We start from the raw sequence: 25874 nt of genomic DNA, 5'->3' as shown, positions 1-25874 counted from the left end.
TCCTTCCTTCCTTCCTTCCTTCCTTCCTTCCTTCCTTCCTCTCTCTCTCTCTCTCTCTCTCCCCCACACACACACAGAGAAAGAGAGCGCACTCATAAATGTTTGCCACTCTGTCTGTCTCGTAAACTGTGCCCATGAGTATATATCACTCATCTCTCACTTATTTCCTGCTATATATACCCCTGCAGCATATCAGTACCTACTTCTCATATAAACAGTACTCCCCAGTCCTAGCTATCTTGTGCATTTTTATTTATTTATTTGCAATAAATTTACAATATTTATATACCGCTTCACTTCAAAGATTTCGGAGAGGCAAACAACAAAATAAAAGAGTAAAACACCACATTAAAACAATTACAAAAATTTAAAAGAAATGTAGCTAAATTTTGTAGCTAAATATGTGTCACACATAACTCTGTCCTGTTGCCTAATATAACTTCTCCCAGCACCTGTGTTGCTGGTGCCAGTAAATTTAGTTATGCCCACCTTTGCTGGCTCCCGCTAGTGTCAGCTGTGTGTGTACATCTCCCACTTTCAGACTTCTTACTCAAAAATAGTCCAATGCCCAGCTGACCCACATCTTCCTCTCCATATCTGCTTTTATCAACTTTGTGTGCCATTATTCTCCAATCCAAATGAAAATATATAAGGAAAGCAGGAGTCAATATACCTCAGATGCTCATTGTCCTGTTGAAGTTCTTGGCTTCTGTGTTTCCCCAAGCCTGCAGGTAGAGCTTTGGGGCTGAACGTCCAAGGCAAAGCACCGCCATAGAGTCTTACATTGTAAGCAAGCATAATATGCAAGATAGTACAACATGTTTGCTGCTTACATGGTGTGCAAGTTAAGGCAGAAGCTTTAACCTATAATTTTCATGCTTTTGGAGTATGTAAGAGCCTTAACTCTTAAACTAGATGGTTTTTTGAAATATAGAATAGAAAGTACCATCTTTAACTTTCTCAGCTGAATATTCTGGGAACTGAAAAATAGCATAACATTTAAAGTCCACAACAGGTTTTCAAAAAACAACAACCCCAAATGCTCAACTCAGTGGTACACTTGCATTTTCTAAAACATTTATACATCCAGAAAGATAAGTTAAAAGTGTTTTCTGCCCTAACAAAAATGGTTTGAGGCTTATGAAAAAATATCTTCTGCCCCAGTGTTTAAATGGCTGTAATTGCCATTTCCCATTTAATTCATCTGAGGTTTGGACAGCTTCTTCTCTTCTACAGCCCTTCTACTCTAACACATAGCTTTATAACACATAGCTTTATAATTGACTTTCAGCCAACTGAAGACTTGGGATGTGTAGTTCAGTGGCAGAGCACATGCTTTGCATGCAGTAGGTTCTTGTTTTCCAGCCCTACCTGTATCTCCAGGTGGGGCTGGAAAAACTCCTACCTGAACCCTGGAGAGCTGTTCCCAGTCATCAGTACTGGGCTAGATGGACCAATGGTCTGATAAGGCAGCTTCTGTGTTCCTATTTGACAAAAATGTAATACTGCTTCTAAAATTTTATTTATTCATTTATTAAATTTATTAATCGCCCATCTGGCTGGTCACTCAGCTTTTTTTTTTTTTATTGTTTTAAACAATAAAATTCTACATTAAAAACATCATATTTCTAAAAATACCCTAACACACCCCAAATGCCTGCCTGAACAACCACGTTTTAATGCGTGGTGGAAGCTCATTAAAGAGGGGGCATGGCGGAGTTCCCTAGGGAGGGAGTTCCACAGAGTGGGGGCCACCACAGAGAAGGCCCTCTCCCTCGTCCTCACCAGTCTAGCTGTCCTGGCTGATGGGACAGAGAAGGCCATCCAAGGCTGATCTTGTCTGGTGTTGCTTGAGGCACTCCTTAAGATAGGCTGGGCCGGAACCATATAGGGTTTTAAAGGTCAAAACCAACACCTTGAATTTGGTCCCGGGAAACAACTAGTAACCAGTGCAACTCCTTCAGCACTGGAGTGATGTGATCTCGCTGGCAGCTGCGTTTAATCAGGCGAGCCGCCGCGTTCTGTACCAGCTGCAGTTTCCGAACCACCTTCAAGGGTAACCCCACGTAGAGCACATTACAATAGTCTAGATGAGAGGAGACCAGGGCATGTACTACCGATGGGAGCAGATGGTCGGGAAGGTAGGGGCGCAGCCGCCATATCAGATGGAGTTGGTACAGTGCTGTCCGGCTCACAGCTGATACCTGAACCTCTATGGACAGCTGGGAGTCTAAAATGACCCCCAGGCTGCGGATCTGGTCTTTCAAGGGTAGCTATACCCCATTCAACACCAGGTCAACATCCCCCAACCTCCTCTTGTCTCCCACCAAAAGTACCTCGGTCTTGTCAGGGTTCAGCTTCAGCTTATTCCTTCCCATCCAGCCACTCACCATCTCCAGACATTATTCCTCCCCATCCAGCCATTCACCGTCTCCATAAAACCGGTCTTTACTTGCAAAGCTTCTGGAACACACTCGGAGCCTTCCACATGTTACTCAAAATGAAGTTATAGAATTGGAATTCTACAGCCTTCAGACTGCAGTGGGGAGGGGGAGGTCATAATGCCTGAATGTTCCCATACATAAAAATCCCCCTCCCCCCTGCATGTAATAAATAGCACATCAGGGAGAAGGGGTTTCTTTCTCCCTGATGTGCTACTTTTCTGATGTAAAGAGGTTTTAGTATTTAAAAAAATGTAATGTGCCACCTATATAAGGACTCTTCCAAATCACTATACCACTTCATGATGCATAGCTTATAGAATGCTTCTTAAGCCTCTTCTTAATGCTTCTGGGGTTATGGAAAGCCAGCTCAAGCTGTGGCTCTTTCCCAGACCAGCGTTGGCCCAGTTTCAGGAATGATGATGCACATATGTAGACGAGACTCCTACGACAGGGCCTAGGGCTTCTCATTGTACTGCGCAAAAAGGAGCGGCAGTCCAAGAGGTCGCCGACACGGTTAACGAGCGGTGTTAAGGGAGCTATAAGAGAAAAGAGAGCTGCCTTCAGAAAATGGATGTCTTGCCCAAGTGAGGAAGACAAAATGCAGCACAAGCTTGCACAAAGGTGATGCAAGCAGGCAATAAGAGATGCAAAAAAAGCATTTTGAAGAGCATATCGCTAATAACATCAAGGCCAACAATAATTCTTTAAATATATCAGAGCAGGAAACCAGCTAGGGAGGCAGTTGGACCATTGGATGACAATGGAGTTAAAGGAGTACTGAAGGAGGATAAGGAGATTGCAGAGAAGCTGAATGAATTATTTTCATCCGTCTTCACTGCAGAAGATATAGGACAGATACCTGTGCCTGAACTGATATTTCAGGAAGGGAATCTGAGTATCTGAGGCAAATAGTGGTGACAAAAAATGAAGTTCTCAACCTTATTGATAAGTTGAAAGCAAATAAATCACTGGGCCCAGATGGTATCCATCCTAGAGTTCTCAAAGAACTCAAATGAGAAATTGCTGATATTCTAACCAAAATATGCAACATGTCCCTAAGATCAGCCTTTATACTAGAGGACTGGAAGATGGCCAATGTAACACCAGTTTTCAGAAAGGGATCCAGGAGGGATCTGGGCAATTACAGGCCCAGCTCAACATCTGTTCTTGGTAAATTGGTTGAAGGCATTATTAAAGATGACATTAGTAAGCATATAGAAGGACCAGCTCTCCTGAAAAAGAATCAACGTGGCTTCTGCAAAGGTAAGTCCTGTTTCATTAACCTTTTAGAGTTCTTTGAGAATGTCAGTAAACATGTAGACAGGGGTGATCTGGTAGACATTGTTTACTTAGACTTCCAAAAGGCTTTTGACAAAGTCTCTCACCAAAGTCCCTCACCAAAGTCCCTCACTTAACAGTCATGGAATATAAGAGGATAGGTTCTCTTATGGATCAGTAACTGGTTAGAGAACACACAGCAGATAGTAGGAATAAACTGTAAATTTTCCCAATGGAAAGAAGTAACTAGTGGGGTCCCACAGGGATCTGTATTAGGACCAATGCTTTTCAGCCTGTTCATAAATGATCTGTAATTAGGAGTGAGCAGTGAAGTGGCCAAGTTTGCTGATGACACCAAATTATTTCAGGTGGTTAAAACAAAAAGGGATTGTGAAGACCTCCAAAAGGATCTCTCCAAACTGGGAGAATGAGAATCTAAATGGCAAATGCGGCTCAAAGTAAGCAAGTGTAAAGTGATGCACATTGGGGCAAAAAATCACAACTTCAAGTGTAGCCTGATGGGATCTGAGCTAGCAGTGACCTACCAGGAAAGAGATCTTGGGGTTGTGGTGGACAGCTCAATGAAGATGACAACCCAGTGTGCAGCCACTATAAAAAAGGCAAACTCCATGTTAGGCATAATTAGAAAAGGAATTGAGAATAAAACCGCCAATATCATACTGCCCCTGTACAAAACTATGGTGCGATCACACTTGGAACACTGTGTCCACTTCTGGTCACCACACCTAAAAAAAGATATTGTAGAGCTGGAAAAAGTGCAGGAAAGGGCAACTAAAATGATCAAGGGCCTGGAGCATCTCCCCTATGAGAGAAGGCTACAACAGCTGGGATTGTTTAGCTTGGAAAAAAGGAGGACACATGATAGAGGTCTACAGAATTATGCATGTTGTGGGGAATGTGGATAGGGAGACATTTTTCTCCCTCTCTTAAAATACTAGAACCTGGGGTCATCCTAAGAAGCTGATTGGTGGGAGATTCAGGACAGATAAAAGGAAGTACTTCTTTACACAGTGCATAGTTAAACTATGGAATTTGCTACCACAGGATGTAGTGATGGCCCTCAATTTGAATGGCTTTAAAAGGGGGTCGGACAAATTCCTGGAGGAAAAGGTTATCAATGCCTACTAGTCCCGATGGCTATGTGCTACCTCCAGTACCAGAGGCAGTGAGCCTGTGTATACCAGTTGCTGGGAAACATGGATAGGAGGGTGCTGCTGCGCTCATGCCCTGCTTGTGGGCTCTCAGTTGACAGCTGGTTGACCACTATGTGAACAGAATGCTGGCCTAGATGGACTCTTGGTCTGATCTAGCATGGCTCTTCTTACGTTGTTATGTTCTTACATTGCTAGCATAATGTATAAAGGGGGCTTAGGCTGGAGTCTTGTTGAAACTCAGAAGGAAGAAAGTTCCAAACTAGACAGTGGGCTTTAAAGAATGGCTTTCTGTATGCTCCCCAATTTTCATAAGTGGCCACTTTTGGCTGACATTGTGAGGGAAAGGAGGTTGTCTCCAAGGTATTTTGGAGGTCGGGAGAAGCCATCTATAGCTTTATACATTATAAGCAATGCAAAATATGTAGAAGTCTATTTGTATAAGAATGTTACAAAGGCATTTTCCCCTCCAAATTTGTGCTCTATTTTTTTTTAAATCTAAATCCCCAGTAAGTCAATTGATACTTGCTGATTAACTTTACTGTGCTATTCAGTAGAATATTCAGAAAGAAAATCTGTCAGACATCAGTTGTGTTCAATCAGGGGGAGCGACTGTGAATGTCACATCAATTTTTAATTATCGAACTCCATGGAGAGCTTAATGTAGGGGTTTTCATATTTAGTATTTAACATCAACAGTGTTACAAATATTGATGTGAAAAGGGCTGTAAACATTTTCTGTATTTGTGGAAAATGCATTGAAACATAAAAGTATGTCTTTTTAAAAGATTTTCACGTAAACCATCCACAGGCTAGATTTTATGAGTAAAGTTGCTGTGTGCTAAATTAATACCAGCTGATTGCTGAAAACATAACTTCCTTCTGGCTGTGGAAAGAGAGATCTACTGCTTAGTTAAACCTCAAGTATGTTTTTAATAATCAATTATTTTATTAACATGACTGTCTTATTTAATCTAAATCAAGTACACATTTGGGAATTTTTACATAAGATGTTTTCAACAACTGTGTTCCTAATACAGCAGAGTCAAGTAGTGTGTGTGTGTGTGTGTGTGTTGTTTTTTGTGCTGTCAGAATAATCAGGACATCTTTCCTAGCCCCACAAAAATATATTTCCACTGGGATGGTTCACTTAAATTATTCTGAGGCATGGTTCGAAAGATGGGAACTTCTGGGTGCTCAGTACTACCATCTATGTATACAGCCTCATCTTGTGCTTTGAAAAGGATTTGACACCAGAGTATGAGCATGTGTACAATAGGAATGTAACTGGGTAACAACTGAATAGGATGGCCCAAGTTGGTGCCTCACCTGCTAGCGACTGAATGCCTCTTAGCCCATAATACCACACTGGGGCCACAATTCTAGACATACAAAGATGGGGAAGCCGAATAAACAATCCATTATTGTGTGGTGTGGCTAAGGTGCTCCTTGTGGCTTGGTCCCCTGCCCTTGGACAAAATCAATGCACTCTGCTCCTTCCTGGTCTACATACACCCTACACCAGGGGTGCAAAACCTCTTTCAGCCTGAGGGCCACATTCCATTTCAGAGAGGCTCTCGGGGGGGCATTCCAGTGGTGGGTGGGGCCAAAGGCAGAAGGGGCAGGGCCAAAATAGCACAACTGCCAGCATGTTTCAGCTTAAAGCTCTTACTGCCAGTAACTAAACCTTTTAGAGGGAGTGGTGCATAATGGGAAAGTTGGGAAACCACTCAAAGATTAGTGGTTGGGGGAATGGGGATGAGGCCAGGGGAAGGCGGCATGGCTTTCTGGGGAACCCTGGAGGGCTGGACTGGGACCTCTGGAGGGCAGGATTTAGCCTCCTGGCCTGAGGTTCTGCACCCCTGCCCTTTCATAAAGCTGGTGATTTAATTAGAGTTGGTGGTTGTAGCACCTACCAAGGTCTTGTTCTAACTGATCAGGTAAGGTGCCATTTTCCCCTGCCCTGCCCCCAGAAAATGTGACGCGGTGGTATATTCCTGAGCAATCTGTTCTCAAACCGACATGCTGTTCTCCTGCAACTCCCAGAGGCATTGTACTCTCAGCTAACGTGGCTGCTGGCATCTTTGCCCAGAGCAGGCTCTGTATATCATATTACGCCAGTACTTTTCCAGCTGCACTGGCTGCCAGTCCATTTCCGGGCCCGATTCAAAGTGCTGGTGTTAACATTTAAAGCCCTTAACAGCTTGGGGCCAGGTTACCTGAAGGATCGCCTCCTCCCATATGTGCCTGCCCGGACCTTAAGATCATCCTCAGCGGCCCTTCTCCGTGAGCCCCTGCCAAAGGAAGTGAGGCGGGTGGCTACTAGAAGGGGGGCTTTTTCTGTTGTGGCACCCCGGCTCTGGAATGAGCTCCCTAGTGAGGTTCGCCTGGCACCTACATTGTACTCCTTTCGGCGCCAGGTGAAGACCTTTTTATTTTCCCAGGCATTTTAGCATTTTAGCTTTCTAAATTTTTATCTTTGCTGTTTTAAATCTGTATTTTAAACTCCTGTACTGCTGCTAGGTTTTATTGTGGTTGTATTGTTATATTGTGGTTTTAATGTTCTATATATTTTACATTGTTTTATTGTGTGTTGTTTGGTTTTAATTTTTGTGAACCGCCCAGAGAGCTTCGGCTATTGGGCGGTATAGAAATAAATAAATACATACATACATACATAAATATGCCTGTCTGGGAGAGCTGACTTACAGGACATTTTATTTTATTTTTGTATGTATTTATTTAAACATTTGTATCCCGCCGTATATCATTAAGATCTCAGGGCAGTGTACAGATAAAATAAATGTAAGTAGTATAAAACAACGAGTAATTTAAATAGCTAAAAAATATTAAAGAATTAAGCTAGCTAACACCAATTTAAAATCTAAAACAATAAAACAGTTAAAACATTGTGCAAACTCAGGGAATCCAGTTAGCCCCCAAAGGCTTTGGTAAAAAGCTATGTTTTAACTTGGTGCTGAAATGAAACCAGTGTCTGCACCAATTGGGCCTTCAAGGGGAGGGCATTCCACAACTGGGGTGCCACAGCCGAAGAAGCCCTCTCCCATGTCCCACTATAGACATTGTCACAATCAGCCCTCTATAGGAGAGGGAGGCCAGTGGCTGCATCAACCAGGGGGCCAAGTTACCCCTTTTTCTACTTCACTAACCACCCCTCCCTCCTGCAGGTATGGCAGTTGGAAGGGACTGGGGGTTTCTGCTTGTGACATATATATGTAACAGGCCAGTATGAACCAAACTAGTGTGAGTACCACTGTTTCCAATATGGAATAATTTTGAATATTTTTTCTGAAAGGGTAAAGAGTAATGGTATGAAAATACAATGAAAAGTCTCATGCGGCACTTTGAGGAGGAAGATTTACTATTAATTAATCTGTTTATTGTTTAACTGCATTGTTTATCTGCATAAAATTAATGTTTATTGTTATCTGCATTGTGTTTCCTGCGACAGACTAACACGACCACCTCTTTGGAAGGTGTGAAAGGGGTCTTTTGAGGGTTCCATTACCCACAGAGGCCCATTTGTTGGGCATGTGTGAAAGGGCTTTCTTCTGTATTGCTCCCAAACTATGTAATGTGCTCCCTCAAGAAGTACAATTGGCCCCCAATCTCTTGGCTTTTAGAAAGGGTGTAAAGATGCATCTTTTCAAGTTAGCTGCTTAAAATGTTTCGTTAAATGTTTTTACCATTTTTAATGCTCTTGTTTTTATTGTTTTGCAGTTTTATTATTGTAAATAATTGTCCACTGCCTTGACAGTGGTTTAAGTTGCTGTATAATTGCTAATAATAAATAAAATACTAAATAAAGAATATATTGGTCCCAGAGCATGGCCAAAAGGCACATGATACATTCATCTTGCTGAAGCTAAGCAGGTCAAGGTCTGGTCAGTGGACGTATGGGAGACTGCTTGGTAATCTGATGTACGCTACCTTGATTTCTGTGATGGAAGAAAGGCACAATATAAGTGTAATAAATAAATAAGACCTTTCTTCAAATGCCTGTCATGCAACCTTGATGGAAGGGTAATATAGGCAAATATGTGCAAGTTATGTACTAAAACGGGTGGGGTACCTCCGGCCTAGGGCTAAATCTGGCCCTCCTGGGGTTCCAGTCTGGCCTTCTGGGGCTCCCTAAATCACCACACCTCCTTTCCCACAAGCACCCATGATTTGGTGGTTTCCTGGCTTTTTTGCAGTTTTTCCCCCCATTCAGAAACGGTTTAAATGTTTCTCCTGAGGCTTAGTTACTGGCAGGAAGAGCTTTCATCTAAAATATGTTGCCATTTTTGGCCCTGCCCACCTCTGGAATGTGGCCCCTGAGAGCTTCTCTGAAATTGAAGTTGGCCTTTGGACTGAAGGAGGTTTCCCACCCTTGTACTAAAATGTCAGAAAAACTAGCAACAAGTAATGAATTTAGTTCATTGAAACACACCATCACAAAGTGTTCTAGAGCTGACTCATTGATAGTGGTAGAGAGACATGTATTTGTGGCAAAATGGTAGGATTGTCTTGCTTTGTAAACGTTGGCCACTAAGGTAGTAATGCTTCACAAAGATAAAGAGGACACTATCAGCTCTCATCTGGACCTTCTTGATCAGCCTGTCTTTGGCTGCTGTGCATCTTGAGCTGGACTAACAAATAACAGATGTTGTCCCACTTTCATGTCACTGCTTGGTAAGATGACTTTTATTAAGATTTTTTTAAAGATTGCTTTTTTGCCAAATTGCCATTGTGGTTTTCATTTCTGAAGACTGATTTAGAAAGTGGTCGAGGTGAGGAAACGAACCCTGTAGATCTATACTTTTAAGAGGTTAAAACAGAGAATATCCAAGCTAAGTTTGTGTTTTATTTTCTCTTTCATTTGCAGATTTATTTACCTCTTATGTACTTATATTAGCCTATTATGGAATATGCACACGTGCATGCACGCGCGCGCACGCACACACACACAGTCTGTCTATATCTCTGTATCCAGTCTGTTTGTGAATATATAGCTGTCCTTTTCTCTTTGTTTTCATCAAACAAAACAGGTGAAATTACAGTAAAACAAGCTGAATTTCTTGACTATGAAGTCAGGAAAAAAGTGCATTTTGCCGTCTTAGCTGAAAATGGCTTGAGTTCAGCAGTGTGTGGCGTAACAGTAGTGATACAGGATGTGAATGATAATGCACCTCAATTTGAGCAAAGCTATTTCAAGACATCAGTTTGGGAAGGCCAGGTCTACAACACATACATCATGCAGGTAATCTCAAGCTTACATTTAAATCTTTTCCTTCAATATGACGACAGGGGGGCAGAGCTAGTGCACTCCTCCCGGCTGCCACTCCTCACTTGTAGAGACTGCAGTCTTTGGAACACCTGAATAGGGCTTCTGTCATATCTCAAACAGTGTAATTAATCTAAGTGAGTTCTCCTACCAGGTATGGCAGGATTTGAAATACCTGTTGTTAGTCGCTCCTCTCAGGCTCGTTTGCACAATTGCAGGGTGGTTAGTAAGCCATGGTGGCTTCCTAACCATCCTGCACGTGCCAGTTGTGTGCCAGCCAGATTTGCATAATTAACCTCAGCAGCACAGCTTGTTGTGACGTCTGAACCTAGCGAGGGTGAGTAGCTGGGATGATTAACAAACCACCCAGAAATCCTAAAACAAGCTATGGGTTCTGGGTGGTTTGTTAACCATCCCAACCACCCACCCTTAACAGGTTCAGACGTCACAACAAGCTGTACTGGCAGGGGTATTGGTGTAAATCCAGCTGGCATACACGGGGTGCTTAGGAAGCCACTGTGGCTTATTAATCACTCTGCAATTGTATGAACCAGCCCAATGACTAAATGCACCCCTTCTCCCAAGTGTCCCTGATGGCTGAGTATCTTGTCTCTTTGGGGTGAATGCCATCTTGGAAGCCCATCTTGGAAGGATAAAGGATAAACGTAAACCTTGAAAAGAGAATCAGACAGCAATTCTTGCCTACAGGGTGCAGTATTGAGCTGCAGTGAGGCAATAAAAAGAATGGCAACTTCCACAAAATTAAGAAAGAAACCTGCTGAACATCTGTGAAAAATATGGGCCTGGGCTGAATGTAAGACTAGGACCAGAGTTTGAGGAACAGGCTGTTGGATTGCATACACCCTTCCATTGTGCCTTCCTTCTTCCATGCCAATCCCCCTTGCACATACGAGTTTCAGGATTAGGAGCCCTCCCCATGTGCAGGCTAGGCTACTGCCGCAGCCTCAAATCTGAGCTACACAAGTACAGTACATGTGGATGATGCCTTGCTGGGAGGAGTTTTATAGGCTGTGATTCAGCACTTCTGAACTGTACCTGCACCTGATGTCTCATGTATGTGATGACAATATGTCCAGATAACATGTTTTGCTTGACAAAGACAAAGCAAAACTAGAGCTGCAACATAGACAAAGCACAGAAACGGGCAAGACACCATTTACACATGTACATCCTAGACCCATTTCTATTCCAGTATGTGTAGTTTTCTACCTCAGAATAAGCATGGGGTTTTGTCCCCATACAGATCTATGCAACAGATTCTGACAGTGGGCTTAATGGAGAAATTGAATATTCAATTTTATCTGGCAACACAAATGAAGCATTTCTCATTGATTTGGCGAAAGGAATTATATCAACGAATACAATCCTAGATCGTGAAGACATTTCATCATACAGGTTTGTGGATAATGTATAAGAACATCTGTAGCACATCTTGTTTGGCATGGCTGTTGATGACATCCTATTGATATCCTAAACATATGTAAACAACAATACAACACAAAATGCTTCTAATAGTTATAAAGGTTGCAAAATACATAACCCTAATTTACTGGCTGTTAATATATATAAGCATGCCCAGGGTGTAAGCTTCCAATATTTCTTCATGACATTTTTAGGCTTTTTATCAGTTTAAGAACTGGAAGAGTTAAAACAGCTCATTTTTGTTCAGGGAAGAAATCCTGATGATCAATGTAGTCTTCAGAGCTTTATCTACAGTCAGGACCAGAAATATTGGAACAAGGATAACTGTTTTGGCAGTTGGCCTCTGTACACCACCACATTGAAGTTGAAAGGAAACACACCCACATGGGAGTGAAGTCAGGACTTTCAGCTGTAATTCAAGGGGTTTGACAAGACTGGGGCACTAACCATTTGGGAAGTACAGCCAGTGGCATACACACACAGCCATCGTTGGTGGTTCATAGGTAATGTAACGAATGGCTGACAAGCAGCTGCATGGCCAGGTGTGGCCTGTTTCCTGGGCACCCCATGACCAATCAAGCAGATAAAAGGCCTGGAGGTGGTTCTGAGTGTTACATTTGCGTTTGGTAGCTGTTCACTGGAACTCCCAACATGAGGTCCAAAGAGGTGTCCATGCGAGTGAAGGAGGCCATCATTAGGCTGAGGAAACAAAATAAACCCATCAGAGAGATAGCAAAAACAGTGGGAGTGGCCAACGCAACAGTCTGGAACATCCTGAAAAAGAAGGAATTAACTGGCAAGCTCAGCAACAGCAAAAGGCCTGGAAGACCACGGAAGACAGCTAAAGTGGATGACCACAGAATGCTGCTCATGGTGAAGAGGAACCCTTTCACAACATCTAGCCAGGTCAAGAATGGTCTTGAGGAGGTAGGCATGTCATTGGCAACATCTACAGTCAAGAGACAAGTTTATGAATGTAAATACAGAAGCTTCCCAACAAGGTGTAAACCAGTGGTAATGCTCAAGAACAGACAGGCCAGATTAGCCTTTGCCAGCAAACACCTAAAAAAGCCTGCCCAGTTCTGGAATAAGATTCTTTGGACTGATGAGACCAAGATTAACTTGTACCAGAATGATGGGAAGAGAAAAGTATGGAGAAGGAAAGGAACAGCTCATGATCGAAAGCATACCACATCATCTGTCAAACATGGTGGAGGCAGTGTTATGGCATGGGTATGTATGGCTGCCAATGGAACCGGGTCACTGGTGTTTATTGATGACCTGACTGCTGATCAAAGCAGCAGGATGAATTCTGAAGTGTGTAGGGCTATACTTTCTGCTCAGGTTCAGCAGAATGCTGCCAAACTGATAGGACACCGCTTCATATTGCAGAGGGATAATGACCCAAAACATACAGCAAAAGCTACCCAAGAGTTTCTCCAGGCAAAGAAGTGGGATGTTCTTCAATGGCCAAGTCAGTCACCTGATCTCCACCCAATAGAGCATGCTTTTCACTTACTGAAGACAAGACTGAAGGCAGAAAGACCCACAAACAAGCAGCAGCTGAAGGCAGCTGCAGTAAAGGCCTGGCAAAGCATCTCGAGGGAGGAAACTCAGGATTTGGCCATATCCATGGGTTCCAGACTTCAGGCAGTCATTGACTGCAAAGGTTTTTCATCCAGGTATTAAAGGTAATCCTTAAGTTTGAAATAATGTTGATTTGTTCCATTACTTATGAGCCACCAACGATGGGTGTGTGTGTATGCCACTGGCTGTCCTTCCTGAATGGTTAGTGCCCCACTTTTGTCAAATCCCTTGAATTACAGCTGGAAGTCCTGACTTCGCTCCCATTTGGGTGTGTTTCCTTTCAACTTCAATGTGGTGGTGCACAGAGGCCAACTGCCAAAATGGTTATCCTTGTTCCAATATTTCTGGCCCTGACTGTATACTAACAGTGATCTTAGTTCTCTGAGTGCTGATTCTTATGTATCCAGTTAAACCTCTCTGCCTCCATTGGTTCCATCGTGCTTCCAGAGTGATTGCTTGTGTAATGGGGCTCTTGCGGTTCTAAAAATAACCATGGAAACAAGGGTTGGGACCTTCTGGGACCTGGGAGATCCAGGTTCTAGTCTCTACTCGGGCATGGAAGCTCACTGGGTGACTTTGGGCGCATCACAGACTCTCAGCCCAACCTACCTCACAGGGTTGTTGTTGTGAGGATAAATGGGGAAGAGGAGGATGATAATGTAAGCTGCCTTGGGTTCCTTGCAGAGGAAAAAAGGCAGGATATAAATGCAATAAATAAATAAATATGACAAGCATTCAGGTTATTTTGAGAAGCAAGAAAACTCCATTGTGCAAGCAGTCACTCCTGTGAGTGTGTTGGCACCAAACAATACTTGCCATTAGGCTTAGAGGGCTGTGATGCCTGAACAGGGCTTCAGGTGTGTTGAAAACTTCTCCTTTCCATCATAATTACTCTAACCAGAAAGTTATTATCCCTCACTCTATCCCAGTAGGTTTAGGGTGGCTTACAATATTTTGGTATTTTGCACCCCCCCCCAACAGATTTTTAAAAATTCCCAATCTTCCAACTGTCCTAATCCCATTTACATGTTAAATCAAGATATAGTTGTGCTGGTGATATATATTCAAGACACTAGATAAGTGTATATTTTTCCCCACAGGGAAGTGGAAAATGTGAGAAACCATACCCCAAATCATCTGTGTTGTCCTTATTGTAGTAGTTTGCATGGTGAGCTTCTTCTAACAAAATGGATCCCCACCATAGCCTCATGTCTTCCATATAAATTGCACTCAGGAATTTCCATGGAGCAGTATACATCCTCACAACCACCTGGAAGGGGGCAGGAGGGTGTTGGTGGAGAAATCATGGAGGGAGACACAAGACAAGCCACAGCCATTGAAGGCTTACAAGGAATTTTTTGACAAAAGCTTGTTGAAACAATTTACCCAAGTACGATTTTTAAAATATTGCCTTCACTGCAAATGTTGTTCAATAGAGCATGAAGTTTCTGATCCATCCGATAAATGTATATATGAACTGCTTAGGGATTTTATTATATTTACCATTATATAAATATTATAAATAAATAAAATAATTTGCTTCTTAAAATACTTAACTATCCTTGTTGCCGATTGCTCCCCCTCCCCCTGGCACTGCTGGTACAATCACACAGAGTCAAAGATGGGTTCAAAATGGCTACAACTTATTAGTTACAGCTTACAAAATTTGGCGCAGCATAAGGCAGGATGCGGTCATCGGGCAGCCCATCCGCTGACCAATCTTTTCCAGCCCATGTGCTGGATAAACACCATGGGAGCCAGGAGCTTGGGGGTCATGCCACAGCGTGGACTGTTCATATCTTTCCCCTTCCTGCTCCTGGGCATGGGGCTGGACAATCACGTGGCAGTTCCCTTTATATCCCTATGAGCAGACCAAAGGGAAAACTTCCCCATCCCAAGTTTGCTGCCCCAGGCACTGGCCACTAGGTCTGGCCGGCACTGCTGAGCAGCTTGCTGAGAGCTCCCCATTGTGCTGTGCATCCCCACTTCTCCTGAACTGCTTGGAGGATACATGATGTAGGCATAGCACCCAGCCCGCTCCGTTCCTCCCTGCACCTGCGCGGCGCTGCAAACGGGGGTTCCAGGAAAGTGGGCACCTAGGCTCATTGCTGAATCCACAGTTACAAATGCCAACACATGTACGTGAATTTTTAAAATATCTTTCCCTCTATTTTAATCTGTAGACTGCAGCTGACCACACAGCAAATTCTAGTGTGTGTGTGTGTGGGGGGGGGGGGGTAAATAGAAATAGAAATCATGGGCCTTATTTTTTTCAAAATTCAAATGATCTGTTTAACCTACAAAATAATAATATACTTGGGCGGAAATGTTGAGGCCCTTAAAATAGGGGCTTCAGAGGGTACTGCTGTCAGACGTTTAATTTGAATGTCTTGGTTAAGATGTTTTATGAGATTTTTTTTTTTACACTAAAACTTAAGAAACGGATGTTTTAGTAAATATATCCATGTGTACCTTATTTATATAAATTCTAGACCAGCCTGCCTCAACATGGTGCCCTCCATATGCATTGGACTATAAGTCCCATCATCCTCATGCTGTCTGGCATGATGGGGGTTGTAGCCCAACAGATGGAGGACACCGAATTGGGGAAGGCTGTTCCAGACAAGCTATGAAATTATGCATGTTTACAAACTTGAACGCAAGTCTGTAATTCAAATAATGTGTTCTGACAATTTTTAAGCCACAAAAACTCACAGAGCAGAACTGGTGTGCTAGATGAATGGCAGTAGACTCCACAGATCAAATTGCAGCTTTTTGTGTGTTCAGCGCTGTCATGTGTATAGTGGGAAACAATGCTGTTTGTCACTTTTGAAAGGAAGTTATTGTGTTAAAGATGAAAGAGAAAACAAATTCTGCATATTTATTTAACAAATGTATATTCTGCCGTATCCCAGGCTTTGAAGCAGATTATAATGACATTCACAATAAAATACATATTTCTAAAGGGAGAAAGAGAAAATACTGCTTACCCATTTAAACCTATTTACAATATGTAAAACACATGACATCCGTGAAGCCTTAATGTCAGCCCTTAGTCCTACTCCTTTTGTTCTATGTTCTATTGAACTCTGTGGTTCTTGCACATTGAATCCCTTCCTTGCAGGCTGCAAAATAAAAAGTACTATGTAAACAATTAAACCTATTTGTTTCTACGTTTACAAATAATTTTTTGAAATGTTTCATCATTTGTTTTGTAACTTTTTATTATCTGTAAACTCAGTGGGGTCGGATTATATTAGTTTAATTTAGGTCCCATTGAAATCAGTGCATCAAATTAGTTGTGACTTCACTTTACCCATTGATTTCAATGGGAACCGAGTTCAACTAACTTGGTCTGGATCCATCCCAGTGTTTGCAGTTCTAGAGCATTTCTACTTAAAAGGAGGTTTACGGTGCACTCCTGTGCATGTTTTCTGGGATCCCATTGAGTTTAATGGGACTTACTCTCAGGTACATTTGTATAGGATTGCAGCCTAAACCTGCACTTGTATACACAATACACATGCATTGGATTGCACTGTTAGAGGCAGATATTGCTCTGTTCAGTCACTGCAATCCAGTGATCCTCCCAGACTTACTATCCACATCTTAATGCAAGGCTGAATGCATGTCCACACCAGGATACCATGTGTAGTACTAGTTGTGTTTGGGTGTGTCTAGACTGAGCCACCTGGGTGGTCGATATTGCTGTTCTTACGTCTCTGTTAACCAGTTCTTAGCATTGTTGGATGAAGTGACATGAGAATTTATAAATTTAAAAATCCATAGAGGTGCCAGTGCTTTTTCTTCATCCCTATTTATTTGAGTTTTGACCATGATTGAGGTTTCAGGCCCCCACCCCAAATTTTGTTGTCTTAAAAGTTTCACTGGAAAGCATGGAGCCATTTTCCAGCGCGGGTTTTGAGACATAGGGATGCACGCGCACACACACACTAATGAACCTGTGTAATACTCCTGGCAGACAGTAATCCCTTTTGGATTATTTTTTGAACAGGTTGGTTGTGCAAGCTGCTGACAGAGGAACTCCCAGGCTATTTGCAACAAGCACAGTAGAAATCCAAGTTGTGGATGTCAATGACAATGCTCCAACTCTCCAGCCTTTGGGCATTGTGGAGATCCCTGAAAGTAAGAGTGATAACTGCCAAGCTAATATATTGTCTTTTCATGCTTTTTCAATTTAAAAAATGGGAATAGCTTTGTGAATTCTTAATAATTTTTGCTCAAATAGCAAAATTCTTTTTTAGGAGTAACACATATTCTGTTTCAAATATTCTGTTTCTGCTAGCTGTGAAGCTTCTGTTTGTGAGCAACTTAAAACCAGTACATAATATAATGTAGTCTACCCCCATTAAATCCCCAAACACTGGTTAAAAGACACTGTTCTGAGACTCAGATGTCAAATTCCCGAGCCTTAATTTCAATTTCCATTTCCTTTCTGGAAAGAGAAATGTAATTAAGCCCACACTCCCAACTTAAAACTTTACAATGCTATTGTTGACAAAAGTAGCACTGATATTACGAAACTAATGTAACTTCACAATCAGTCAGCTAAAGACTTTGGAATGGAGTTTGTGTTGGAATGTTAGGTAATTTTCATCCAGCACTTAAACTCTCTTCCAATGTTCCTTTTTGCGGCATGGTAGCTGTTGCAGGAGAATAGCAAGGAGAGACAAGAAGGCCTTCTTAAATGAACAATGCAAAGAAATCGAGGAAAACAACAGAATGGGGAAGACTAGAGATCTCTTCAAGAAAATCGGAGATCTCAAGGGAATGTTTTGTGCAAAGACGGGCATGATAAAGGACAAAGAAGGCAGGGACCTAACAGAAGCAGATGAGATTAAGAAGAGGTGGCAAGAATACACAGAAGAACTATACAGGAAAGATCTGAAGGTCCCTGATAGCCATGATAGTGCGGTCACTGAACTTGAGCCGGACATCCTAGAGAGTGAAGTCAAGTGGGCCTTAGGAAGCATTAGTAACAACAAAGCTAGCGGAGATGACAGTATTCCAGCCGAGCTATTTAAAATCCTAAAAGATGATGCTGTTAAAGTGCTGCATTCAATATGCCAACAAATCTGGAACACTCAACAGTGGCCACAAGACTGGAAAATGTCAGTTTACATTCCAATTCCAAAGAAGGGCAACGCCAAAGAGTGTTCAAACTACCGCACAATTGCGCTCATTTCACATGCCAGCAAGGTGATGCTCACAATCCTACAAGCTAGGCTTCAGCAGTATGCGAACCGAGAACTACCGGAAGTACAAGCTGGGTTTAGAAGAGGCAGAGGAACTAGAGATCAAATGGCCAACATTCGCTGCATCATGGAGAAAGCAAGAGAATTCCAGAAAAACGTCTATTTCTGCTTCATTGACTACGCTAAAGCCTTTGATTGTGTGGATCACAACAAACTGTGGCAAATTCTGAAAGTGATGGGAATACCAGACCACCTTACCCGTCTCCTGAGAAACCTGTACGAGGGTCAAGAAGCAACAGTAAGAACCAGACATGGAACAACTGATTGGTTCAAAATTGGGAAAGGAGTACGACAAGGCTGCATATTGTCGCCCTGCTTATTTAACTTATATGCAGAGTACATCATGAGAAATGCCGGGTTGGATGAATCACAGGTCGGAATTAAGATTGCCGGGAGAATTATCAACAACCTCCGATATGCAGACGATACCACCCTAATGGCAGAAAGCGAAGAGGATCTCAAGAGCCTCTTGTTGAGGGTGAAAGAGGAGAGTGCAAAAGCTGGTTTGAAACTCAACATTAAAAAAACTAAGATCATGTCATCTGGCCCTATCACTTCCTGGCATATAGAAGGGGAAGAAATGGAAGCAGTGACAGATTTTACTTTCTTGGGCTCCAAGATCACCGCAGACGGTGACTGTAGCCATGAAATTAAAAGAGGCTTGCTCCTTGGGAGGAAAGCTATGGCAAACCTAGACAGCATAGTAAGAAGCAGAGACATCACCTTGCCGACAAAGGTCCGTCTAATCAAAGCTATGGTTTTCCCAGTAGTAATGTATGGCTGTGAGAGCTGGACTATAAGGAAGGCTGAGCGCCGAAGAATTGATGGTTTCGAACTGTGGTGCTGGAGAAGACTCTTACGAGTCCCCTGGACTGCAAGGAGGTCAAATCAGTCCATCCTAAAGGAAATCAACCCTGAGTGCTCATTGGAAGGACAGATAATGAAGCTGAAGCTCCAATATTTTGGCCACCTAATGCGAAGAGAAAACTCCCTGGAAAAGACCCTGATGCTGGGAAAGACTGAAGGCAAAAGGAGAAGGGGACGGCAGAGGATGAGATGGCTAGATAGCATCACGGATGCAATGAATATGAACTTGAGGACGCTCCGGGAGACAGCGCAGGACAGGAAGGCCTGGCGTGCTATGGTCCATGGGGTCACGAAGAGTCGGACACGACTGAACGACTGAACAACAACAAAGCTGTTGCAGGATTAGCTTTTTTTCTACCGCTAAGCAGGGCTGAAAGTCTGAGGTCACGTGGAATGAGCCCACATCATGGGGCAGTATCCTATACTGCCCTCATGCTAGTGGGGCTTACCTTGGCTCGCAGTCCCCAAAACAACTGGAAATGAGTGGATATGCTCATTTCTGGAATGTGGCACATCAGTGGAGCTCTCAGAAGGGGATTCCTGTCCCATTCCAGGAATGAGCATTTCTGTTCATTTCCAGGGTTTCTGTGGGAAGCACTAGGTCCTGTTGTGCTAGCGGTCGGTCCCTCTGGTGCAACAGAGCTAATAGAGGCACAGTGACAGTACTGGATGCTGCCTATAGTTCTTTCCCATGCCAGCATCTCCACTCTTTGGAACTGAAGCAATGCTGACATGCGAAGGAGCTCAGACATGACTGATCCCATGCGACTTCAACTGTTGACATTAAGGAGCACCATAGAAAGAAAGTGGATGCATCAGCTACCATACAACTAAAGGTAATGCTGGAAAGGCCCCTTTGGATTTCTTTCTGTGTTTTATTTTTCACTCATAGGAATGATGCAAGCCATTCCCAAAACTGGGAAGCATGTCTGTATTTGCAACCCACAGGTCATGGGTACATCAAAACTCCAGAAGAAGCTCAGCATATCTGTATCTGGCTTGTGTGTAAATCCCCCTATTATTATAGTTTCACTCAGGTAAACTGAACTTCTGTGAATGAAGTTCAGTTCACATAGCTGTGAATGAAAATCATGAGAGTTCTGGGAAATTAACATTAGACTTTAAAATCTGCTACTTGCATGCCAAATAATCATTAATATACTTAGAGCACAATCCTATGCACATTTGGACAGAAAAAGGTCCTACAGCCCCCATCATTCCCTAGGCTTAGGCATTAAATAAGAACTGGTCAGGAAAAATCTAGATAGAATTGTATTCTTCCAGAATATCTTCTGACATCAGAGGAGATTAGTTCCATCCACTAAACTATTAACTTATTTTTATTTTATTTATTTATTTATTTATTTCATTTCTATATCGCCCAATAGCCAAAGCTCTCTGGGTGGTTCACAAAAATTAAAACTAAACGGCACACAATAAAACAACTTAAAATATATAGAACATTAAAACCACAATATAACAATACAACCACAATAAAACCTAGCAGCGGTGCAGGAATTTAAAATACAGATTTAAAACAGCAAAGCTGAAAGTCTAGAAAGCTAAAACGCTATAACGCTTGGGAAAATAAAAAGGTCTTCACCTGGTGCCGAAAGGAATACAATGTAGGTGCCAGGCAAACCTCACTAGGGAGCTCATTCTACAGCCGGGGTGCCACAGCAGAAAAAGCCCCCCTCCTAGTAGCCACCCGCCTCACTTCCTTTGGCAGGGGCTCACGGAGAAGGGCCGCTGAGGATGATCTTAAGGTCATTTTGACTTTAACATAACTTCCATTTTGATTTTCATTCCTAGCAATTCCCCCTGCCCACACCGCCCACGCGCATGCCCGCACACAAGCACACAATGATGGACTTATATGAGGACTCGAAATACATGGAGTTCTTGCTCAGGTCTTATAGACCTGGCTAGTCATTTGCTGTGGCAAGGACTGCATAAGTTAAATGATGCTTGTCCTGTCCATGATATAAATGCAAAGACTGGACAGGGCTGTCATGTAGGTGTTAGATTATCTTTTTTTCTTTCCAGGAAGTCAGGGTAGGCCATGCCATCCACTTATTGAGCCAATCAATTTTATTATTTGCAATGTGGGGAATGAGGTTTTTGCAAAAAAGAAAAAATCTAAAGTATTAAACTTCATATCACTATTATCCAGATAATGGTAATACTGCCTGATCTCGTCTGATCTCAGAAGCCAAGCAGGGTCAGCCCTGGTTAGTACTTGGATGGGAGACTGCCTGGAATCAGCTTTCCTGCATTGAGCAGGGGGTTGGACTCGATGGTCTTGTAGGCCCCTTCCAGCCCTATGATTCAATGCTTAAAATATTCATAACACCTCTGGCAACTATGCTTTTTTCTCTTGCGGGGGATGGGGGGGGGAACGGGACACCTAGAGTTTGCTAATAAAATATCACATTTACAGAGAGAGCTACATTATACAAAACATGCAAAGAACAGTTATGGTACATAAGTCTCACTTTTAAGCATGGTCGTTGTAGATGCTCCACCTGGCTTCCTAGTGATGCAAGTATTGGGAGATGATGCAGATCTGATGCCACCTCTTCGCTACAGTTTTACTGAGGATGGTAATCCCGGAATGACATTTGCAATAGACCAATACAAGGGAATAATCTCATTGGTGAAGGCATTAGATTTTGAAGAAATCGCTCAGATTGAACTGTTGATCAGCGTTTCAGATTCTGTGCATCAAACCACAGAACAACTTCTAATCCTTATATTAGATGTCAATGATAATCCACCATTATTTTCTCAGGATGTGTATCAGGTAAGAAAAGAAACACTGCAGTAGGTAATTTGAAGCTTTTGTTATGCAAACGTCTATTCATATGTCCTTGAGGTGCTGTGATCTTTCTCCCCCCTGCCCTGGTCAGGTGATGATACCAGAGTTTAGGCCTATGGATGTCTCTATCTTGACCATGTATGCCACAGACAGAGATTCAGAATACAATGGAAAGATAACGTACAAAATTCTTTCCCCCTCTGATGCATTTTCTATTGATCCACAAAATGGTGAGTCTACTGTATATGTAATCATTTTTAATATAAGACCTGCTTTATGGATTGACAATGTGTTTTTCCTTTCCAAGTTTATATTTGTTTGGGATGCCTGTTGAAGGGTTCTTCCTGTGCACATGTCAAGTGCAGCTAAAATTACATCAAGTGCAGCTAAAATTTTTCATGCCTGTCGTACCAAGTACATTGACAGGTGTGTGGACAGAGAATTTATTTATTTTATTTATTAATTAAATTTATTAATCGCCCATCTGGCCGGCCACCCAGCCACTCTGGTGATTGACTGACGGCATGTAATTGGGTATTTAGCACTCTGTTTATTCTCCTTTGTATTGAGAACAAAGAAAAATGACAAAAGCTTTTACAGTTATAGTTCAATCCTATGCATGTCTACTCAGATGTAAGTCCCACTGAGTTCAGTGGGGCTCACTCCCAGTAAATGGGTATAGGTTTCTTCCTCTTCAGGCAATGCTGGAAAAAAAAATAGCGCTATGGATATGATTTTAGTACTGAACGTTTGGTACAAAATAATATGTTTTTTCTTCGTTTTAGGCTCACTATTTCTTGTTATGCCATTGACATATGAGGACAAGAACCCAGTTATTCATCTCCTCATAGAAGCCAGTGACAATGGGAATCCTCCTTTGACTGCTATTACGTCAGTGGTGGTACAGATACAGGATGTGAATAACTATACCCCTCAATTTACAATGCCAGCATATAATTTCAGCCTAAGTGAAAATGTTTCCCTTGGAGAGAGGCTGTTCACATTCTCAGCCATTGACCATGATGGGACACATCAAAACAACTATGTTGAATATTCTATCATTGGTGGTAATGGTAGTGATAAATTCCATGTGGACAATTGCATCATTGGGCCAGAATCTCCAGATAAACCGATTGGAAATCTTGTGCTGAGAAGCGATCTGGACCGAGAAAGAAGTTCATCTTACCAGTTGTTAATTCTTGCATCTGACCATGGAACGCCTCCTTTAAACTCCACAGCCACAGTGTCCATCACCATTTTGGATATTAATGACAGCCCACCTGTATTTACCAATTCAGAATATCATGTTCATGTTAGAGAGAATTTCCCAGTAGGTAGTCATATTACTGCAGTCTCAGCAAGTGATTATGATGCTGGATCTAATGCAGACATCACTTATAGTATCACCTCTGGAAATGATAAGGGACACTTTCGGTTGGATGGGAAAACTGGCTCCCTTGACCTTGTCAGAGCTTTGGATTATGAGGAGACCATGAAATTCAGTTTGACTATTCAAGCCTCTGATGGAGGAGCTGATGTAAAAAATGTGGGCTTTGCTGTCATTTTTATCAGCATCCTCGATGCTAATGATTATGCCCCAATATTTCTTTTCCCCAGCCTGGACTGTGGAATAAATGAAAATCTGCCCGCTTTTTCTTCTGTGTGCACAGTTTCTGCATTAGATTTTGATACTGGTCCTTCTGGTCATCTTTCTTACTCCATCCAGTCATCATGCTTGTCCAGTCATGGAACTCCTGGAGATCACAACATGTTTTTCATAGATCCTCTGACTGGAGATATCCACACCAAACAGGCACTTGACTTTGAACATCAGAATAAGTATTGTTTCATAGCTCAGGCAAAAGACAAAAGTGATTCAAAAGCCATGGTTACTGTTCGAGTGAATGTTGAGGGAGTGGATGAATTTGACCCTGTTTTTAACCGAGATCAATATTTTTTTGATTTCCCTCAGAAGAATGAAGCAGGGCAATTGGTTGGCAAGGTGACAGCATCAGACCGTGATGGAGGATTGGATGGTGTCATTCACTACACTTTGCTAAAACAGTCTCCTTTCTTTTCTGTGAACCATAGCAGTGGGACTGTCTACTTGACTAGAACTTTTCACAGGAAACGAAGTAGTATGAAGCAGACAGATGACACTCTTGAACTGCTCATAATAGCTCATAGCCCAAAGCTGGACTCAAAGTCCAGCACGTGTACAGTTCTGATAAACATTTCTAATACACCTGAGAGCTATTCCATATTGCCAGCACACACTGTATCTGTTAGCATCGCTGCCTCTACTGTAGCATTCCTGTTGCTTGCCATCAGCCTTGCTGTGCTTATTGTTAGATACAGACAAAAACCTACAGCAAACTCCAGCATGAAGAAGGAGGTGCCACATCCCTCTGCTAATGATTTGAACTTGGACAATAGAAATAGCACCCCTAAAGAGGACCAGAAATCCCAGATTCATGGAACCGGTACCCTTCCTGTAGGCAGCATAGCTGAGTGGCTAAGTTCGGTTGGTATCAGAGAGAGAAGGGACATTGGTCAGCCTTGCAGGCATTCAGACTCTAGTGGCCATGGCTCTGCAGAAGGAGAAACTGCAGAAGATGAGGAAATAAAGAGGATCAATGAACATCCCTGCGGGAAGGGTTCTGGATCAGCTTTAAGTGACCGAGGCTCGCGTATACCAGACTCAGGAATTTCTAGAGACTCTGACCAACTTTCGTGTCAGTCTGGAGAGACAGATGTGGTGGCTATTGCTCAAAGAATAGAGACTGGCCACTCTTGTAAAGAAGGAAGTGGGGGAGAGGGAAGAGAATGTGACAAAATGCTCTGCAACAAAATGTTGTCCCAAACCCTTGAAGAAATGGGAATAAAGGAAAAGGACATTATGGCAGATGTTGCAACAGAATATATCTTCATACCTGATGGTCAGAACTCCCATTATGGATCTCTTGCCACCCTAGTAGACTCTGATGAGGATCTCAGAGGTAGCTATAACTGGGATTATATGCTGAATTGGGAACCCAGATTTAAGCCTCTCGCGTCTGTATTCAATGATATTGCAGAACTGGAGGATGAATGCATAAAAATGCATAGCTTTCCTAAGGAGAAGAAATCTTTCATTTTCCCTCCTCCTCTGATTACTTCAGTAGCTCAGCCGGGTTTAAAGACAGTTCCCCCACGAATGCCAACTTTGTTGCCCAGGCAGGCATTTAAAAAATACCCCTGCTCACCCCTCATCCATCAGCTGAGATTTCCTCCATCAGCGATGACACCCAGTTTTTCTCCTTCTTTGTCTCTGCTTACTATGCAGACGCCTATGGCATCTCCAGTTTCTACACATCTGAGCCAGAAGGGGATGTGCCCTGGTCAGCCAGCATGTGAACTTTCAACAGAGGAAGAAGTTCAAGTATAGATTATTTATCATTGTCTTAAGATGTAAAATGAACCTTTGGCTAAAGGTATTCGCCATAGTCCTTAATGAGCATAGCATGTTGTGTCTATATCTGTAAATATTTTATTTTTTATGAGCTAATAATTACTTACTTAGCCAAACATTTTTACCTCCCTAAGTAATTCACAGCAAAATGTACGCTAGACTTGGCAGGTATTCCATTGCTCTTCCTTTACAAAATGTTCTACACCTCAGAATTCTACTGCAGATGTTAGATGTTTGGGTTCTGCATGTTC

At 42.4% G+C, this 25874-nt stretch overlaps 1 protein-coding gene across 1 annotated transcript in view; it reads left to right on the top strand.

Annotated features, from left to right (window-relative positions):
- Nucleotides 1-25599, top strand: part of DCHS2 (dachsous cadherin-related 2) — a 93074-nt gene extending 67475 nt beyond the window's left edge. The window contains exons 15-22 of the mRNA XM_084855883.1: nt 8963-8978; nt 9946-10157; nt 11446-11597; nt 17227-17357; nt 20247-20391; nt 21857-22157; nt 22264-22402; nt 22958-25599. Coding sequence (XP_084712009.1) covers nt 8963-8978; nt 9946-10157; nt 11446-11597; nt 17227-17357; nt 20247-20391; nt 21857-22157; nt 22264-22402; nt 22958-25599 — 3738 coding nt within the window. The remainder of the gene's footprint in view (nt 1-8962; nt 8979-9945; nt 10158-11445; nt 11598-17226; nt 17358-20246; nt 20392-21856; nt 22158-22263; nt 22403-22957) is intronic.
- The last annotated feature ends 275 nt before the right edge of the window (nt 25600-25874 follow it).

This window comes from Heloderma suspectum, chromosome 5, assembly GCF_057233095.1.
Source record: "Heloderma suspectum isolate Gila_16-S chromosome 5, 16-S_ref, whole genome shotgun sequence".
NCBI classification, from domain to species: domain Eukaryota; kingdom Metazoa; phylum Chordata; class Lepidosauria; order Squamata; family Helodermatidae; genus Heloderma; species Heloderma suspectum.
Note: the sequence above shows the minus strand (reverse complement) of the source record. Positions and strands in the feature narration are given on the sequence as shown.